Source organism: Leopardus geoffroyi, chromosome X (genome assembly GCF_018350155.1).
Source record: "Leopardus geoffroyi isolate Oge1 chromosome X, O.geoffroyi_Oge1_pat1.0, whole genome shotgun sequence".
Classification (NCBI taxonomy): Eukaryota; Metazoa; Chordata; class Mammalia; order Carnivora; family Felidae; genus Leopardus; species Leopardus geoffroyi.
This window is the reverse complement of record NC_059343.1, coordinates 63,178,409-63,195,617: the sequence shown is the minus strand read 5'-3', so window position 1 is coordinate 63,195,617 and position 17,209 is coordinate 63,178,409. Positions and strand designations below refer to the sequence as shown.

Below are 17,209 nucleotides of genomic sequence, written 5' to 3'. Positions count from 1 at the left end.
TAACCCTCTGTTTGTTCTCCATATTTAAGAGTCTCTTATGTTTTGTCCCCCTCCCTGTTTTTATATTACTTTTGTTTCCCTTCCCTTACGTTCATCTGTTTTGTCTCTGAAAGTCCTCATATGAGTGAAGTCATATGATATTTGTCTTTCTCTGACTAATTTCGCTTAGCATAATACCCTCTAGTTCCATCCACGTAGTTGCAAATGGCAAGATTTCATTCTTTTTGATTGCCAAGTTATACTCCATTGTATGTATATACTACAACTTCTTTATCCATTCATCTGTCGATGGACATTTGGGCTCTTTCCATACTTTGGCTATTGTTGATAGTGCCGCTATAAACATTGGGGTGCATATGTCCCTTTGAAACAGCCCACCTGTATCCTTTGGATAAATGCCTAGTAGTGCAATTTCTGGGTCGTAGGGTAGTTCTATTTTTAATTTTTTGAGGAACCTCCATACTGTTTTCCAGAGTGGCTGCACCAGCTTGCATTCCCACCAACAATGCAAAAGAGATCCTCTTTATCCACATCCTCACCAACATCTGTTGTTGCCTGAGTTGTTAATGTTAGCCATTCTGACAGGTGTAAAGGAGTATCTCATTGTGGTTTTGATTTGTATTTCCCTGATGATGAGTGATGTTGAACATTTTTTTCATGTATCGGTTGGCCATCTGGATGTCTTCTTGGGGAGAAGTGTCTATTCATGTCTTTCGCCCATTTCTTCACTGGATTATTTGTTTTTTGAGTGTTGAGTTTGATAAGTTCTTTATAGATTTTGGATACTAGCCCTTTATCTGATATGTCATTTGCAAATATCTTCTCCCATTCTGTTGGTTCCCTTTTAGTTTTGCTGATTGTTTCCTTGGCTGTGCAGAAGCTTTTTATTTTGATGAGGTCCCAGTAGTTCATTTTTGGTTTTGTTTCCCTTGCCTCCGGAGACGTGTTGAGTAAGAAGTTGCTGCAGCCAAGATCAAAGAGTTTTTTGTCTGCTTTCTCCTCGAGGATTTTGATGGCTTCCTGTCTTAGGGTTTTATGTCTTAGGTCTTTCATCCATTTTGCGTTTATTTTTGTGTATGGTGTAAGAAAGTGGTCCAGGTTAATTCTTCTGCATGTCGCTGTCCAGTTTTCCTAGCACCACTTGCTGAAGAGACAGTCATTATTCCATTGGCTATCCTGCTTTGTCAAAGATTAGTTGGCCTTACATTTGTAGGTCCATTTCTGGGTTCTCTGTTCTGTTCCATTGATCTGAGTGTCTGTTTTTGTGAAGCACCCTTAACTTGAAAGTTAGTAGGAATTTGGGCTAATGATGGGCTATTTGATGATATGAGCTGGGAACTCTATAGTATTTAAAATGTTGCTCCTTTCTTTCTTCTACTTTCTAGGAAATAAAATATGCATACCCCAAAGAATGTTAACCAGTTTTAGTGGACTTTGCATGGTAGTTCAAGGGTGGTAGTTTTTTTGTGAGATTTCTATACTGTGTGGCTAATTAGAATGTGGTATGACTATAAGATTTAAATTTAGACTTGAACAGGCGTAACAGCCATTTCCTTAAAGTCAGCATTTTAAGGCCTGTGTTGAAGTATTGAGGCAGTGGAGTAACTAATATCCACGAGATACTCTTTTTTCACTTATTGTTCATTATATGTAGAATTCTTCTGGGCACCTCTTGGTAGTTTGTTATTGCTTGGGTTTTAGACTTTCATAAAGCTTTGTTATGCTATAAATGGCCTTGATTCTTAACGGTTAACTGAAGGAACATTGGAGGTGAGAAAATCAGATTTCTGAGAATGGTACAAAGGAATTATTTTATTAGTAAGGATTTTGTGATAAAGCAATGTAGAAATCCTGAAAGGTGTTTCTAAATTCTTAGTGGCCAAACTACTCCCAACCCTTTTTAATCATTTATGTGGAAAATGATTTGAAATGATTTTCAGGACTTGGGGAAACTGTATAAAATTTATTTATATAGTCCCTGGTATTTTATTATGATCATCTCCAGTTCCCTGTTTATTATAGCTAATTGATCATCAGAATACTCCATTGAGACTGGGTTTTAATAGTATAATTGTAATTTGTAAAGAATCAAAAGGAGAATTGTAATTTGTAAAGAATCAAAAGCTTTTAGTCTTGTATTTTTGGAAAGTTTACTTCAGCTCTATACTGTCTTCATCCTTGAATAACCTTGAAGGACACTTAAGGTAATGGGGTAGGCTGAATGATGGCCACCTGGAGAGGTCAAATCTTACCTAGTTTCTGGAACCTGTGTTACTTTATAAGAAAAGGGATTTTTGCAGAGGTGATTAAACTAAGGATCTTGAGATGAGGAGATTGTCCTGGAGTATCCAAATGGGCCCTAATTCCAATTGCAGGTGTCTTTTGGGAGAGATGCTCAGGGAGATTTGATCTACACAGAAGAGGCAACATGGTGACCATAGAGGCAAAGATTGATGTGGCTACAAGTCAGGGAATTGCCTTGAGGAGGCAAGGAACAAATCCTCACCTGGAGCTCCCAGAGTGAATGTGTGTGGCTCCGTGGACTCTGATTTTGACTCAGGACAGGTTTTGGACTTATGATTTCCCAAGCTGTGAAGGAATATATTTCTGTTGTGTTAAAATTTTGGGTTTGTAGTGATTTACTACGGCAGCCCTAGGATACTAATTGAAGCAGTGAGTTTTCCCCAACCATTCTTCTTTTGACTTGTACCCTAATTTGCAGTGCAAAGTTGAGAAACTTCTTAGAAAGTTTAGATTTCTGTGCCTCATCACAGATTTAGGAAATCAGAATTTATAGGAATAGAATTTAAGGATCTGTACAACAAATTGCCCAAGTAATTCTTATGTGCACTGGGTTTGATAAACATTTCACTAGGATGCTGTATTGGTTTCCTCTTGCTGCTGCAGAAAACTACCATCAAGTTGATGGCTTAGAACACAGCTCATGGTTCTGGAGGTTGGAGGTCCAAGGTTAGTGTCATTGGACTAAAGTCAGCAGGGCTGGTTCCTTCTGGATGTTCTAGGGAGGGAAAATGTTTCCTTGTTTTTTTTAGCTTCTGGTGGCTCTCTGTATTCTCCATATTGAAAGTGTATCACTCCAATCTGTGCTTATGTTATCACATCACCTTCTCCGACTCTCACTTTTGGATGCCTCTTATAAGAACTATTGTGGTTGTATTGAACGCTCCTGGATCAACTAGGATGGTCTTCTTTACTTTAGGCCCTGTATCTTGATTGAATCTGCAAAGTTCCTTTTTCGTAAGGAATAACTCATGGGTGCCTAGGTTTGCAATGTAGATATATTTGGGAGACCATTATTAGTTTACCTCAGACCCCATGATAACATCTCATGTAAAAACCATGGATGTAAATGAGGTTGAATAACAGATTGCCCTGCTTAATTCATTATGTATTCACCTAACCTTTTTTGGCAAGTTTTCCAAATAAAGTCATTTGGAAGTCAAAAAAATTTTTTTAAAGATAGAATGATTCAATAATGATAGTACTTTTTTTGAGTAGACAACATTTTTTGTGGATGTTTATTTGGCTACCTTATTAGCATATGTTTTTTATGTGGTTCGCATTCCCCACAAAGAATATCAATGCTAATATAAGTCAGTAGTGTAGATAGAAGAAACTTTTTTTCCCTTTTTCGGTAGAAGTTTTTTCCCTTTAAAAATTTTCTCCCTTTTGGGGGACCTGGGTGGCTCAGTTGGTTAAGGGTCCGACTTCAGCTCAGGTCATGATCTCTCAGTTCAGAGTTCGAGCCCCATGTTGGGCTCTGTGCTGACAGCTCAGAGCCTGGAGCTTGTTTCAGATTCTGTGTCTCCCCCTCTCTCTGCCCCTCCCTTGCTTGCTCTCTCTCTCCCTCTTTCTCTCTTAAAAAGAAATAAACATTGGGGCGCCTGGGTGGCGCAGTCGGTTAAGCGTCTGACTTCAGCCAGGTCATGATCTCACAGTTTGTGAGTTCGAGCCCCGCGTCAGGCTCTGGGCTGACGGCTCAGAGCCTGGAGCCTGTTTCTGATCCTGTGTCTCCCTCTCTCTCTGCCCCTCCCCTGTTCATGCTCTGTCTCTCTCTGTCCCAAAAATAAATAAAAACGTGGAAAAAAAATTAAAAAAAAAAAAAAAGAAATAAACATTAAAAAAATTAATTTCTCCCTTTTTCTGTCTTAGGCCTAAAAAAGTCGTATAAAATTTCTCTATAATAGACGATATTTATGTTATTTGCAAGAGTAATTTTTCCCCCACAAAACAAAAATAGGCTTTTAAGTCTTTGTTGGAGAATAAAATGATATAGTTTCGATTACCTTTTTTTTTAATCCCTCTTTCCTTTACATTAATTTAAAGACCCATAAGGCATTCAGTGATAGAACAGCTGGGTAGAAGATCAACAAGGAAATACAAGACTTGGAAAGCACTATAAACCAACTAGACTTTAACAGATATCTGTAGAACACTCCATCTAGCTGCAGCAGAGTACACAGTCCTCTCAAGTACACATGGAACATTCTCCAAGATAGACCATATTTTAGACTTTAAAATAGTTTCAATTAATATAAAAGGATGAAATCACACAATATTTTTTTAACCGCATGGCAATGAAATTAGTAAACATTAACAAAAGGAAAGTTAGAACATTCACAATTGTATCTAAATAACACAGCCCCGAATAGCCAATAAACCAAAGAAAAAATCACAAGGGAAATTAAAAAATATTTAGAAACAGATGAAAACAAAAACACAAGGTTCTTGAATATGGGATGCAAGTAAAGCATGCTTAAAGAGGGATAATTACAACTGTAAATGCCTATAATTTAAAAAGAATAAAGATCTCAAATTTATAATCTAACCTTTTACCTTAAGAAACTAAGAGCAAACTAAACCCAAAGCAAGTAAAAAGAAGGAAAGAATACAGACTAGAGCATAAATAAATATAAAGGAGGAAAAAAAATAGAGATCATTGAAACCGAAACTTGGTTCTTTGAAAAGATCAACATAATATCTTTTTAGCTGTACTTAAAAAGTAATAAATAGAGGAGACACACTAAAGTCAAATGTGAAACAGTATCACTTACATTATGGAAATGAAAAAATTATAAGGGAATGCTGTGAAAGTTGTATATCAAGAAATTAGATAACTTCATTTTCATAGAGTGATTTCTATCATACTTAGTAGAAATACCTCTTATAAGACAGAATAATCAGTACCAGATTTAGTGTTTCATACGATTAAATTTTCTCTTGCCATGAGTGGAGGCAAGATTTACTAATTACTGGTGAATTTGCATCTTTCGAAACTGGACAGAAAAATATGTTATTGTTTAAATGCTTTTTGTCTTTAATCGGCTTTGTTTTGCATCTTACTCCCTTGTTAATTTTGTCATATTAGTGAAATGTGCATTCATTTCATTTTTATTTCACTTTCATAGAAAAATGTGATTTTGTTGAAATTACTCTGGGCAGAAGAAATTTAATGTTTTTAATATGAAAAACATAATTTTTAGGAGTACATTTCTTTGTGTAAGAATATTTGGAAAGAATTGTCAAAAGATTGGATACAGAAAGGCTTTGTCTAAAACAAGAGTTTTTTTAAGTTTTTATTTAAATTCAAGTTTTTTAACATGTAGTGTAAATTTTGTTTCAGGTGTACAATGTAATGATTCAATACTTCCATACATCACCCTGTGCTCATCATGACAAGTACCCTTCTTAATCCCCATCATCTCTTTAACCCATCTCTGCCCACCTCTCCCAACATAGAGAATTCTTATGTCTCAACATTAACTGCTTTTTTTAATTGATCAGGTGTAGGTAATAGCAGTGAAGGTGGAAGAGGAAAGGCAGGTGCAAAACTTTTCCAGGATTTTCAGATGTTAAGTAGAATCTGGACTCATCCTTGGTGTTTGCAGCTGGACTACATTAGCAAAGAAAATAAGGTAAATCAGGTAACCTTAAAGGTATCTGTTGGAAGCATAATAACTTTAGGAAAAATGTTGAACTATATAAACTTACTGTGTATTTGAATTTTCTTTTGCTTTGTGGTACAGTAATTCAACTTTATTTCTAGTTAATTTCTGTATGTTAGAATGCATTATGATTATGGAAGGAGTATTAAATGTTATTCTTAACATCTTGCATAACCATGGTAAAATGACCAAAATTAAGAAATTAACATTGAGTCTATACTATTAACTAAACAACAGACTTTAATTGGATTTCATCAGTTTTGTATTTATGTCCTTTTTCTTTTCCATGATTCAATCCAAGACCTCACATTGTATTTAGTAAGCATATCTATCCTGTCTCCTTTATTTTTTCTAATCTATGATAGTTCCTTAGCTCTTTCTTGTCCCATGAAAATTAATTTATCCTTAGATAAAATAAATATCATTATAATTTTCAATAGAAGTTGAAATAAACTATTAAAATATTCATCATTTTTTTCCTCTAGGGATACTTTGATGAAGACAGTATGGATGAATTTATAGCTTCAGATTCCGATGAAACTTCCATGAGTTTAAGCTCCGATGATTATACAAAGTAAATTGAATACTTTTTGTGTCCTGTGTTAACACATTTAAAATCCCTAATTGCTGATTGTCCTCTCATAATTGGCATTTGTGTCTTTACTATGCTTTCCTAACAGTTTAAATTTATTCCTTTTTTAGAAAGAAGAAAACAAAGGGTAAAAAAGGAAAAAAAGATAGTAGCTCAAGTGGAAGTGGCAGTGACAATGATGTTGAAGTGATTAAAGTCTGGAATTCAAGATCTCGAGGGGGTGGTGATGGAAATGTGGATGAAACGGGAAGCAATCCCTCAGTTTCGTTAAAGCTGGAAGAAAGTGAGTCTAATGAATGTTGCCTTTATCATGGAACATTGATTTAGAAAATATCATGGCCATGGTTTTCTCAGTTATTAATTATCCTTACTCTTTTGCTCAAAGGAATATCTTTCCTCAACTTGTAAGCATCTAGAATAATCAGGTCACATAATAACAAGTATCTGGTGAATGTTTAATTATAAGCAAGTCATTGTGCTCTCTCTGGTATTTAAGAGGAAAGGAAGAAAGAAAAACTAGTGTTTATGTATATGTATATAAACTGATTGCTGTATTGTTTTCGCTCCATGCATTAGCTAACTTAATTCTTGAGTAGACTTGCAATGCTGTTGATAATTTTTATTTTTATAAATGATTGGTACAAGTGAGACTCAGACCTAGACACATCTAATTTCAGAACCACCATGGTATTTTCACTTAACTATATATAAATGACTAGAAACATTGCTTATAATCAAGCATGGTTGTAATTAACTCTGTACAGTGAAAGTAGTGTTAATAGTTTAGGCTTTTTCCTTTGTAATTCTTCATAATCTATAGTTGTATACTTTAAATTTTCCCTGTGTCATGTACAGCTTATCACCTCTTTTGCTTTCTCTTTCTCTTTTTCTCTTGTGCATGAGTGTACATACAACTGAATGTCTTTTGAAGTTTATTTATTTAATGTTTATTTATTTTTTGGTGGGGGGAAGACAGCATGAATGGGGGAGGAGCAGAGAGAGAGGGAGACAGGATCCAAATCAGACTCCAGAGTCTGGGCTGTCAGCACAGAGCCTGACGGGGGCTCAAACTCCTGATCTGTGAGATCATGACCTGAGCCGCAGTCGGACGCTTAACCAACTGAGCCACCCAGGTGTCCCACAACTGAACATCTTTGAATTTTCTACTGGCTAAAGTTGCTTTGACCTATATCTTGATTTGTAGGGTTAGTGTTAAGGCCCCATATATCCTAGTGTTGCCTGACTGGGTGTCTAGGAATTCCAAAGCTGGGACTAAAAATCTGAATATTTGAAATAGCAAATATCTAAAGACAGAACAGTGTAAATAGCTCTAAATAGTTGTCACTTGAGAATCATGTAGCAAAGCAGTTTGCTGTAAAGGGAAGAGAGATAGGTGCCACCTAGGTAAATGACCTTGAGTTCAAACAAGCATGGCTGGGTTTTGGGCTGCAGCTGAACTAATTTGGTGATTCCTTAATAAACATTTCATTCTTCAGGGAATAGGGGGAAGAAAAAGTATTTGAGGAAATAATAGCTGAAGACTTCCTTAATGTTGGGAAGTAAACAGAAATCCAGATCCAGGAGGCACAGAGAACTCCCTTCAAAACCAGTAAAAGCAGGCCAACACCAAGATATATTCTAAGTAAATTTGCAAAATATAGTGATAAAAACATCTTAAGAACAGCAAGACAAAAGAAGTCTTTAACTTACAAGGGAAAATCCATAAGGCTAGCCGGAGATTTCTAAACAAACTTGGCAGGCCAAAAGAGAGGGGTGTGATATATTCAGAGTGTTGAGTTGGAGAAATCTGCAGCCATGAATATTGTATCCAGTAAGGCTGTCATTCAGAATAGGAGAGAAATAGTTTCCCAGACAAACAAAAACTAAAGGAGTTCATGACCATTAAACTAGCCCTGCAAGAAATGTGAAGGGGACACTTTGGGAAAGAAAGACCAAAATTGACAGAGAATAGAAAGGAACAGAGAAAATCTTCAGAAACATTGGCAAAACAAGTAATAAAATGGTACTAAATTCATATTTGTCAGTAATTACTCTGAATGTAAATGGACTAAGTGTTCCAATCAAAAGACTTAGGGTGTCAGAATGGATAAAAAACCAAGACCCATCTACATGCTGCCTACAAGAGACTATTTTAGACCTAAAGACACCTGCAGATTGAAAGTGAGGATGGAGAAACATTTATCTTGCAAGTGGACATCAAAGGAAAGCCAGAGTAGCCATGCTTATTTCAGACAAGCTAGCTTTTAACCAAAAACTATAACAAGAGATGAAAGGGCATTATATCATAATAAAGGGGTCTGTCCAATAAGAAGATTTAACAATTATAAATATTTATGCCCCCAACTTGGAACACTCAAATATATAAACAGTTAACGGGACACCTGGGTGGTTCAGTTGGTTGAGCATCTGACTCTTGATTTTGGCTCAGGTCCTGATGGGTTGTGGGATCAAGCCATACATTGGACTCTGTGCTGAGCATGGAGCCTGCTTAAGATTCTCTCTCTTTCCCTCTGACCCTCTCACCCCCTCGCACTCTGTCTCTGTCAAATTAACATAATAATATAAAACAGTAACAAATACAAAGGAATTAATTGATAATAATATAGTAAGAGTAGTGGACTTTAATACCCCACTTACATTAATGGACAGATCATCTAAACAGAAAATTAACAAGGAAACAATGACTTTGAAGGACACACTGGACCAGATGGACTTATCAGATATATTGAGAACACTGAATCTTAAAGCAGCAGTATACACATTCTTCTTAAGTACACCTGGAACATTCTCCAGAATAAATCACATGCTAGGTTACAAATGATGCCTTAACAGGTGCAAAAAGATAGAGATTATATGATATATATTTTATGACTACAATGCTATGAAACTAGAAGACATCCACAAGAAGAAATTTGGAAAGACCACAAATACATGAAGGCTAAAGAACATCTAACTAAAGAATGAATGGGTCAACCAGGAAAGTAAAGAATAAATTAAAAAATACATGGAAACAAATGAAATGGGAACACGGTGGTCCAAAGCCTTTGTGATGCAGTAAAAGCAGTCAGAAGAAAAAGGTATATGGCAATGTAGGCCTACCTCAAGAAGCAAGAAATATCTCAAATACACAACCTAACCTTAAACCTAAAGGAGCTTAAAAAAAAAAAAAAAAAAAAAGAATAACGAATGAAGGCTGAGCCAGCAGAAGAAGTATAATAATAAAGATTAGAGCTGAAATAAATGATACAGATGACAAAACAAAAACACCCCACTAAATAGATCAATGAAAGAAGGGGCTGGCTTGTTGAAAAAAATTAATAAAATTGGTAAACCCCTAGCCAGACTTATCAAAAAGAAAAGAGAAAGGACCCAAATAAATAGAATCACAAATGAGAGAAGAGAGATCATAACACCACAGAAATACAATTATAAGATTATATTATGAAAAACTATATGCCAATAAATTGGGCAATCTGGAAGAAATGGATAAATTCCTAAAAACATGTAAATTACCAAAACTGAAACAGGAGGAAATAGGAAACTAGAACTGATTGATAACCTCCAAGGAAATTGAATCAGTAATCAAAATTTTTCCAGCAAACAGAAGTCCAGGGCCAGATGACTTCCTGGGGTGCAAGGGTGGTTCAGCATTCACAAATCAATCCACATTAATAAAAGAAAGGATAAAGAACCATATGGTCATTTCAGTAGATGCAGAAAATGCATTTGACACAGTACAGCATCCATTCATGATGAAAACCTTCAATAAAGTAGATTTAAAGGGAACATACCTCTACAGAATAAAGGCCATATATGAAAAAACCACAGCTAATATCATCACTAGTGGGGAAAAACTGAGAGTTTTTCCTCTGTGGTCAGGATCAAGACAGGAATATCCATTCTCACCATTGTTATTTAGCATATTACTGGAAGTCCTACCCACAGCAAATAGACAACAAAAAGAAAGAAAATGCATCCAAATCGGCAAGGAAGGAGTCAAAATTTTACTATTTCCAGATGCCATGATACTCTATATAGAAAACCTGAAAGAGTCCACAAAATTTCTGTAACTTTTAAATTCAGTAAAGTGGCAGGATACAAAATCAATGTACAGAAGTCTGTTGCATTTCTATACACCAATAATGAAGAAGAAGAAACAGAAATTAAGGACTCAGACTCATTTACAATTTTACCAAGTGCAAGAAGATTCCTGGGAACAAAGTCAACCAAGAAGGTGAAAGACTTATACTCTTCAAAGTATGAAATCCAGATGAAAGACATTGAAGAGGACACAGGGAAATGGAAAGACATTTCACGCTCATGAATTGGAAGAACAAATATTGTCAAAACGTTTATGGTACCTAAAGCAATCTACACATTTCATGTCATCCCTATCAAAATACCAAAAGCATTTTTTCACAGAGCTAGAACAAAGAATCTTAAAATTTGTATGGAACCACTAAAGATCCCAAATAGCCAAAGAATCCTTGATAAAGAAAGGAAAGCTGGAGGCATCACAATTCCTCATTTGAAGTTATATTACAAAGCTGTATTCGTCAAAATATTATGGTGTTGGTGCAAAAAGACACATAGATAAATGTGTTCAGAATAGAAAACCCAGGAAGGAATCCATAACTACATGGTCAGTTAATCCTTGACAAAGCAGGAAAGAATATCTAACGGGAAGAACATTGTCTCTTCAACAAACAGTGTTGGGAAAACTGGATAGCAAAATGCAAAAGAATTAAGCGGGACCACTTTATTACTCCATACAGAAACATAAATTCAAAATGGATCAAAGACATAACTGTGAGACCTGAAATCATAAAAATTCTAGAAGAGAACACAGGCAGTAAGTCTTCTGGCATTGGCTGTAGCAAGTTCTTTCTAGGTATGTTTCCTGAGGCAAAGGAAACAAAAGTAAAAATAAACTATTGAGACTTCATCAAAATAAAAATCTGCACAGCAAAGGATATCATCAACAAAACTAAAAGACAGCCTTTGGAATGGGAGAAGATATTTGCAAATGACATATCTGATCAAGGGTTAGTATCCAAAATGTATAAAGAACTTCTAAAACTCAATACCCCCAAAATGAATAATCCAATTAAAAAATGGGCAGCCGACATGAACAGACATTTTTCCAAAGAACATATACAGATGGTCAGTGGACACCTGAGAAGATGCTTATCATCACTTACCATCAGGGAAATGCAAATCATAACTACAATGAGATATCACCTTATAACTGTCAGAATGGCTAAAATCAGCATCACATGAAACAACAGGTGCTGCTGAGGATGTGGAGAAAATGGAATACTTGTACGCTGTTGGTGAGAAGTCAAACTGGCGCAGCCACTCTGGGAAACAGTATGGATGTTCCTCAGAATGTGAAAAATGGAACTACTCTATGATCTAACAATTGCATTACTGGGTATTTAACCAAAAAATACAAAAAAAGTAGTTCACAGGGGGTACATACACCCTATGTGTATGGAAGCATTATGTAAAATAGCCAAATTATGGAAGCAGCCCAAGTGTCCATTAACAGATAAATGGATAAATAAGAGGTGGTGTGTGTGTATGTGTGTGTATATGTATACACAATGGAATATTACTCATCCATAAAAAAGTGTGAAATCTAGCCTTTTGAAATGACATGGGTATAACTAGAGTGTATTATGCTAAGCGAAATAAGTCATTCTGAGAATGATGGTTACCGTAGGGAGGTGAGTGGGGGGAATGGGTTAAATAGATGATGGGGATTAAAGAGGGCACTTATTATGAGCAGTGGGTGTTTTATCAAAGTGATGAAACCCTATATTGTACACCTGAAATGGATATTACACTGTATGTTAACCAACTGGAGTTAAAATAAAACCTTAAAAAAATATAAAGCATTTCTGTCTTCAGTACCTCTTTGGAATAGATTTTAGCCTACCCAGACCCTTGTTTACTTCTCTTATAAATCAGAGGAATAGTAGAATTAAATTATAAAATTTTCCTCTTTATTCTTCTCTGCTGTTGTCCCATGAAGGCAGTTTATTGTCACTGTTCATCTTCCAGTTAGATTTAAAGAATACTTTTCTAAGAATAGTAAAGGAATAGTTGTAATTGAATTTATTAAGAAGCTCTTTTTCATTTAAATTTCTCCTCAGTTGTCTCATAATTGTAAATAAATAGCTTAAAATTTATGTGGTCCTAGGAATGATTTTCTTAAAATACTATTGTTGAAATTTTTTTGTAACTTATGGTTAGGAGAAGAGGGAGAGTAGACTAATTGGTATGGGTATGCTCATCCTGTGCTATAAATGGGTTAAATAAAAGTATGCTGAGGTACTGATCCCTTTGTCACTTACAAGTACAAGTGGGTACTGAGGTAGCTGGGTCACCTCTAGAAATGAGCAACTTCTTCCATTTTCTCTGGGTTGCTATGTAAATAGTATTGTTTCCCATATATGTCATCATATAAAAATGGTTGGAAGGAATTGGGGCAGAGAGTAGGTGGCTGACTATATGTCATGAACTTAAAAGCAGATAGGGAAGGTTGTGAGTCCCAAATGACAAATTTTGACTGCTTGTCTAAGGTCTTTACATTTTAGGTGTGTACAGTCAAATAGAAGTCATTCATATGTAGATGTATCTTATATTTTCTTCAGCTGTGTACATGTATAGTTTATTAGAAATATTTTCCAGAACAAATTGATGATAAAAATCTATTTTGGGGGGTACCTGGGTGTCTCAGTTGGTTAAGCATCCAACTCTTCGTTTAAGGTCAGGTCATGATCTCACAGTTCATGAGTTCAAGCCCAGCATCAGACTCTGTGCTGACAGGGCACAGTCTGCTTGGGATTCTCTCCCTCCCTCTCTTTCTGCCCTTTCCCCATTCATGCTTTTCCTCTATCTCATATTTTTGTAATTTAGATCTAGATTACTCCAAATAAGGCTGAGTAGATCATAGTGTATAGACACATACAATAGGTATTGTGTAGCTTTTTACAAAAATAATTACTTTCTTGGCAACTCAGTGGCTCAGTTGGTTAAGCCTCCTACTGTTCATCTCGGTTCAGGTCATGATCGCAGGGTTCGTGAGTTCAAGCCCCCTGTCGGGCTCCGGGCTTACAGCGTGGAGTGTGCTTGGAGTTCCCTCTCCCTCTTTCTCTGTGCCTACCTTACTTAGGCAGTCTCCCTCTCTCTCTCTCTCTCTATCAAAATAAATAAATCAACTTAAAAAATATTAAAAGTTATATATAATTACTTTCTCATAGGAAATGTAAGAAAACCTAAATAGGAAGGATTAAAGGGCTAAAATGTTGCATTTAGAATTTGAAATGAATATTAATTAAGTAGATGGTTATAATTGAGCTATGATTTTCACTGCATATTTCATTTTTACTTTCAATGAGTTGCTGTTTCTTTTTACAGTAGCTTTCTGAATGTTTTCAGAAGCAATATCTTGAATACGTCTTTTAAGTTAACCTAATGGCATCCCTATTTTTATTTTTCAGTATTTTATTAGAAGGACAGTCTTTTTATGAGGAAATGACTATGTAAACTACAAAGTATTCAATTCATTATTATTTCACTATTTTTAGAGTAAGCTTCATTGGTGAGCATTTACACTTTAAAATGTCTGTAATTTATTATATGGGTATAAACTTCTGTGACAGAATCCTTGTATGTGATATAGGAGCATGAAATTAGCACTAATAAACCACATTTATTCATTTGACAAATATTTATTTGAGTGCTTACTATGTGCCAAGCACTGCTGTAGAAGCTTGGGTTATATCAGTGAACAAAATGCACCCATGGAGTTTAACATTCTACTATTAGTACTATATAGATACATAATACTTTAAAGATATGCTTTACCTTATAAAACTGCTGTGTATCTTGCTGCAAATGTAGTTACATATATATTTAGAAAAATGTGCTTCAAGAAATTACGGGTAATGTTGTTGCTGTTCGTTTGTATTCCTTTTGTGCCTTACCTTGTAAACATTTTGTGATATCCAGAGTGGATATTAAGGAGTGGCTTTGATTAATTAATTTACTTTTTCTTGTCATGTATATAAGGACAAGGTTATAACAGAAGTAATAGTTAATCCATGTGGATGATGAAATAAGAATATTCAACATAAAATACCTGTTTGTAAGTTTTAATTAGATATTCAGGATATTCATTAACTGGAGTAGCCCTTGTATTTCTAAACCAGTTTTTAGTTTTTTAGACATTACTATAAAGTATTGTGATTATATCCAATAGGATCAAAATTCAAATGGAATCTTTTGTATTTACACAAAAATTATCATCTATCCAAGACTTCTTACCTAGCTACCACATTTTTTTTTTTTTTTGCTACCACTGTTACTAACTTACTGCCAGCATTTTTTATTGCTAACATTTTCACCTTAGATAAATTACCCTTAGTAGGTAACCATTGCTGAAGTTATGTGTGATCTGTGGAACTGCAGAATTCCCTAAAGGAATTTGTTACTTGGCCAGTTGACTAATTGTAGAATGGAGTTTAGTTAACATTTGCTTGATAAGCTATTTGTCAGTGGGCTCCAAGACCACCCTGAGGTTCAGTGATTCACAGGGACTCAGCATATAGTTATATTCAGGTCTATGATTTCTTACAATCAAAGGGTACAAAGCAAAATCAGCAAAGGGAAAAGGCACATAGAGTAGAGTCCAGAGGAAACCAGGCATAACCTTCCAAGAGTCTTCTCCCAGTGGAGTCACTTGAGATATACTGATTTCTTCAGAAATAAGTTATGATAACATATGAAGTGTCATCTACCAAAGAAGCTCATTCATTAGAGACCCAAGTGTCTAAGTTTTTTTATATATGTTTTAAGCACTGTCTGTCTGATGCATACCAAATTTCAGCCTCTCAGAAAGAAAATATGTGTTCAGAATAAGCCACTCTAGGCACAGTGAGTCATTCTCATCAGGGAAAGTTTTATATTAGTACAGAGAGCTGTTTACCATTCAAGTACCCAGGGCCAGCCTTGCAAAGCAGGCTTTTCTAAGATGCAATTTTAGGTGACTCTTGAAGGATAGTGAAGCATAAATAGAAGTTTGCCTTGCAAAGAATGGGAGAAAATAACAAGACCTTCAAGGAAAGGTATGGATTCTTGGAAATATGTGACATGTTTAGATAATAGTTCATTGTGGTTTGAATATCAATACTTAATGAGCTATCTATAAGTAATGGAAATTACCAGGACCCAGACACACACAAAAAAAGGAACTGATAATTTAAACCATTCAAGGTATGCTATGGAAGCCCTAGGAATATGCTAGTCTTGTGACTAGCAGCTTTGGCTTTCACCTACTCAGTGATATGATACAAGGCCTTGAGCCCTCTATGAGGTGGAGAGTTCTTGAACCCAGATTAAAGCTGAATCTCTAAAGGGTATATATAGTCCATTGAAGAATAGGATAGAAAAAAAATGTGCCCATCAATCCAGGTAGATGACAAAGTTTATCTGTTTCACCCTGGTCTCTGGGTTGAGAAAATAGTTTCTTTGCATTCATAATCTTGGGCTTTCCCTTATATAGGTTATGATTGAATGTACATTACTTAGCCTAAAAATCTCAAGCTGAAATACCTCAAAAGTAATTCGGGGTAGTTGATACTTTGGAGCACCTGGCAGAAGCAGATGCAGAATAAGTACGGAGATGTATGACCTTTACCAAGGATTCTCACATATTACAAATACACTGAAAGTGAGATGACAATAAAAATTATAGAGGAGAGTTCCAGTGAAAGATGGCTGCATAAGAGGGCACTGGGCTCACCTTGTCCTGCTGATCACTTAGATTCCACCCACACCTGCCTAAATAACCCAGAAAACCTCCAGAAGCCTAGCAGAACGGACTCTCTGGAGCCAAGTGTAGTCAAGAGGCCCACGGAAGAGGGTAGGAAGGGCGGAGAGGTGGTGCATGTTACACGGACTGGCAGGAGGGGCAGCCTGCCCAGCAAGGCAGAGCCCCTGAAGTCTGGATTGCAAAAGCAGAGGGGCGGACTGCATGAGTTCTGACAGCCAGCGGGACTTAACATCTGGAATGTTAAAAGTCAACAGCTCTGCTCGGAGAGCAGGAGGGCGAGAGGACAGTAGGAGGGAGAGTTGTTGAGCCCCAGGAGACAGAGCTCAGTTCGGCGGGGAACAAAGGTGCTGGCAAGTGCCATCTCCCTCTCCCATCCCCCAGCCGTAATCCCAAAGGGAACCAGTTCTCATCACCGAACTTCCTTGCACAGTGCAAGCACCCAACGCTGTGCTTCTGTGGATCTATCCCTCCGACTGGTCTGCCTCCCTACCAGAGCTGCAGGGCTCCTCCCGCAGGGGACCACCAAAGGCAAAGCAAGCTAAACCTGCCCCTCCTGCCTCTGTACACCTTGTGGATCCACCCCTTCTAATACGCCCTTGGCCAGATCCCATCCAAATCTCACCACAAGCCTGGCAGTGTGCAAGGAGCCCAGATAGGGGCCACACCTCTGCACAGTGAGTCCTGCCCCTGGCAGAGGGGAAGATAAGGTACACACCAATCTGACTGTGGCCCCATCTGTGGGCTGGGGACAGACATCGGGTCTCACTGCGGCCCCACCCACGAAAACAA

General features: G+C 36.6%; 1 protein-coding gene across 12 annotated transcripts in view; it reads left to right on the top strand.

Annotated features, from left to right (window-relative positions):
* ATRX (ATRX chromatin remodeler) overlaps window positions 1–17,209 on the top strand; it is a 303,341-nt gene that overhangs the window by 204,015 nt on the left and 82,117 nt on the right. For all 12 annotated transcript variants that reach the window (XR_006710928.1, XM_045471900.1, XM_045471902.1 and 9 more), the window contains 3 exons: window positions 5,806–5,936; window positions 6,452–6,540; window positions 6,669–6,841. Coding sequence is in view for 11 of the 12 variants with exons in the window: in XM_045471900.1 (XP_045327856.1) it covers window positions 5,806–5,936; window positions 6,452–6,540; window positions 6,669–6,841 (393 nt within the window). In the remaining variant the exon portion in view is untranslated. The remainder of the gene's footprint in view (window positions 1–5,805; window positions 5,937–6,451; window positions 6,541–6,668; window positions 6,842–17,209) is intronic.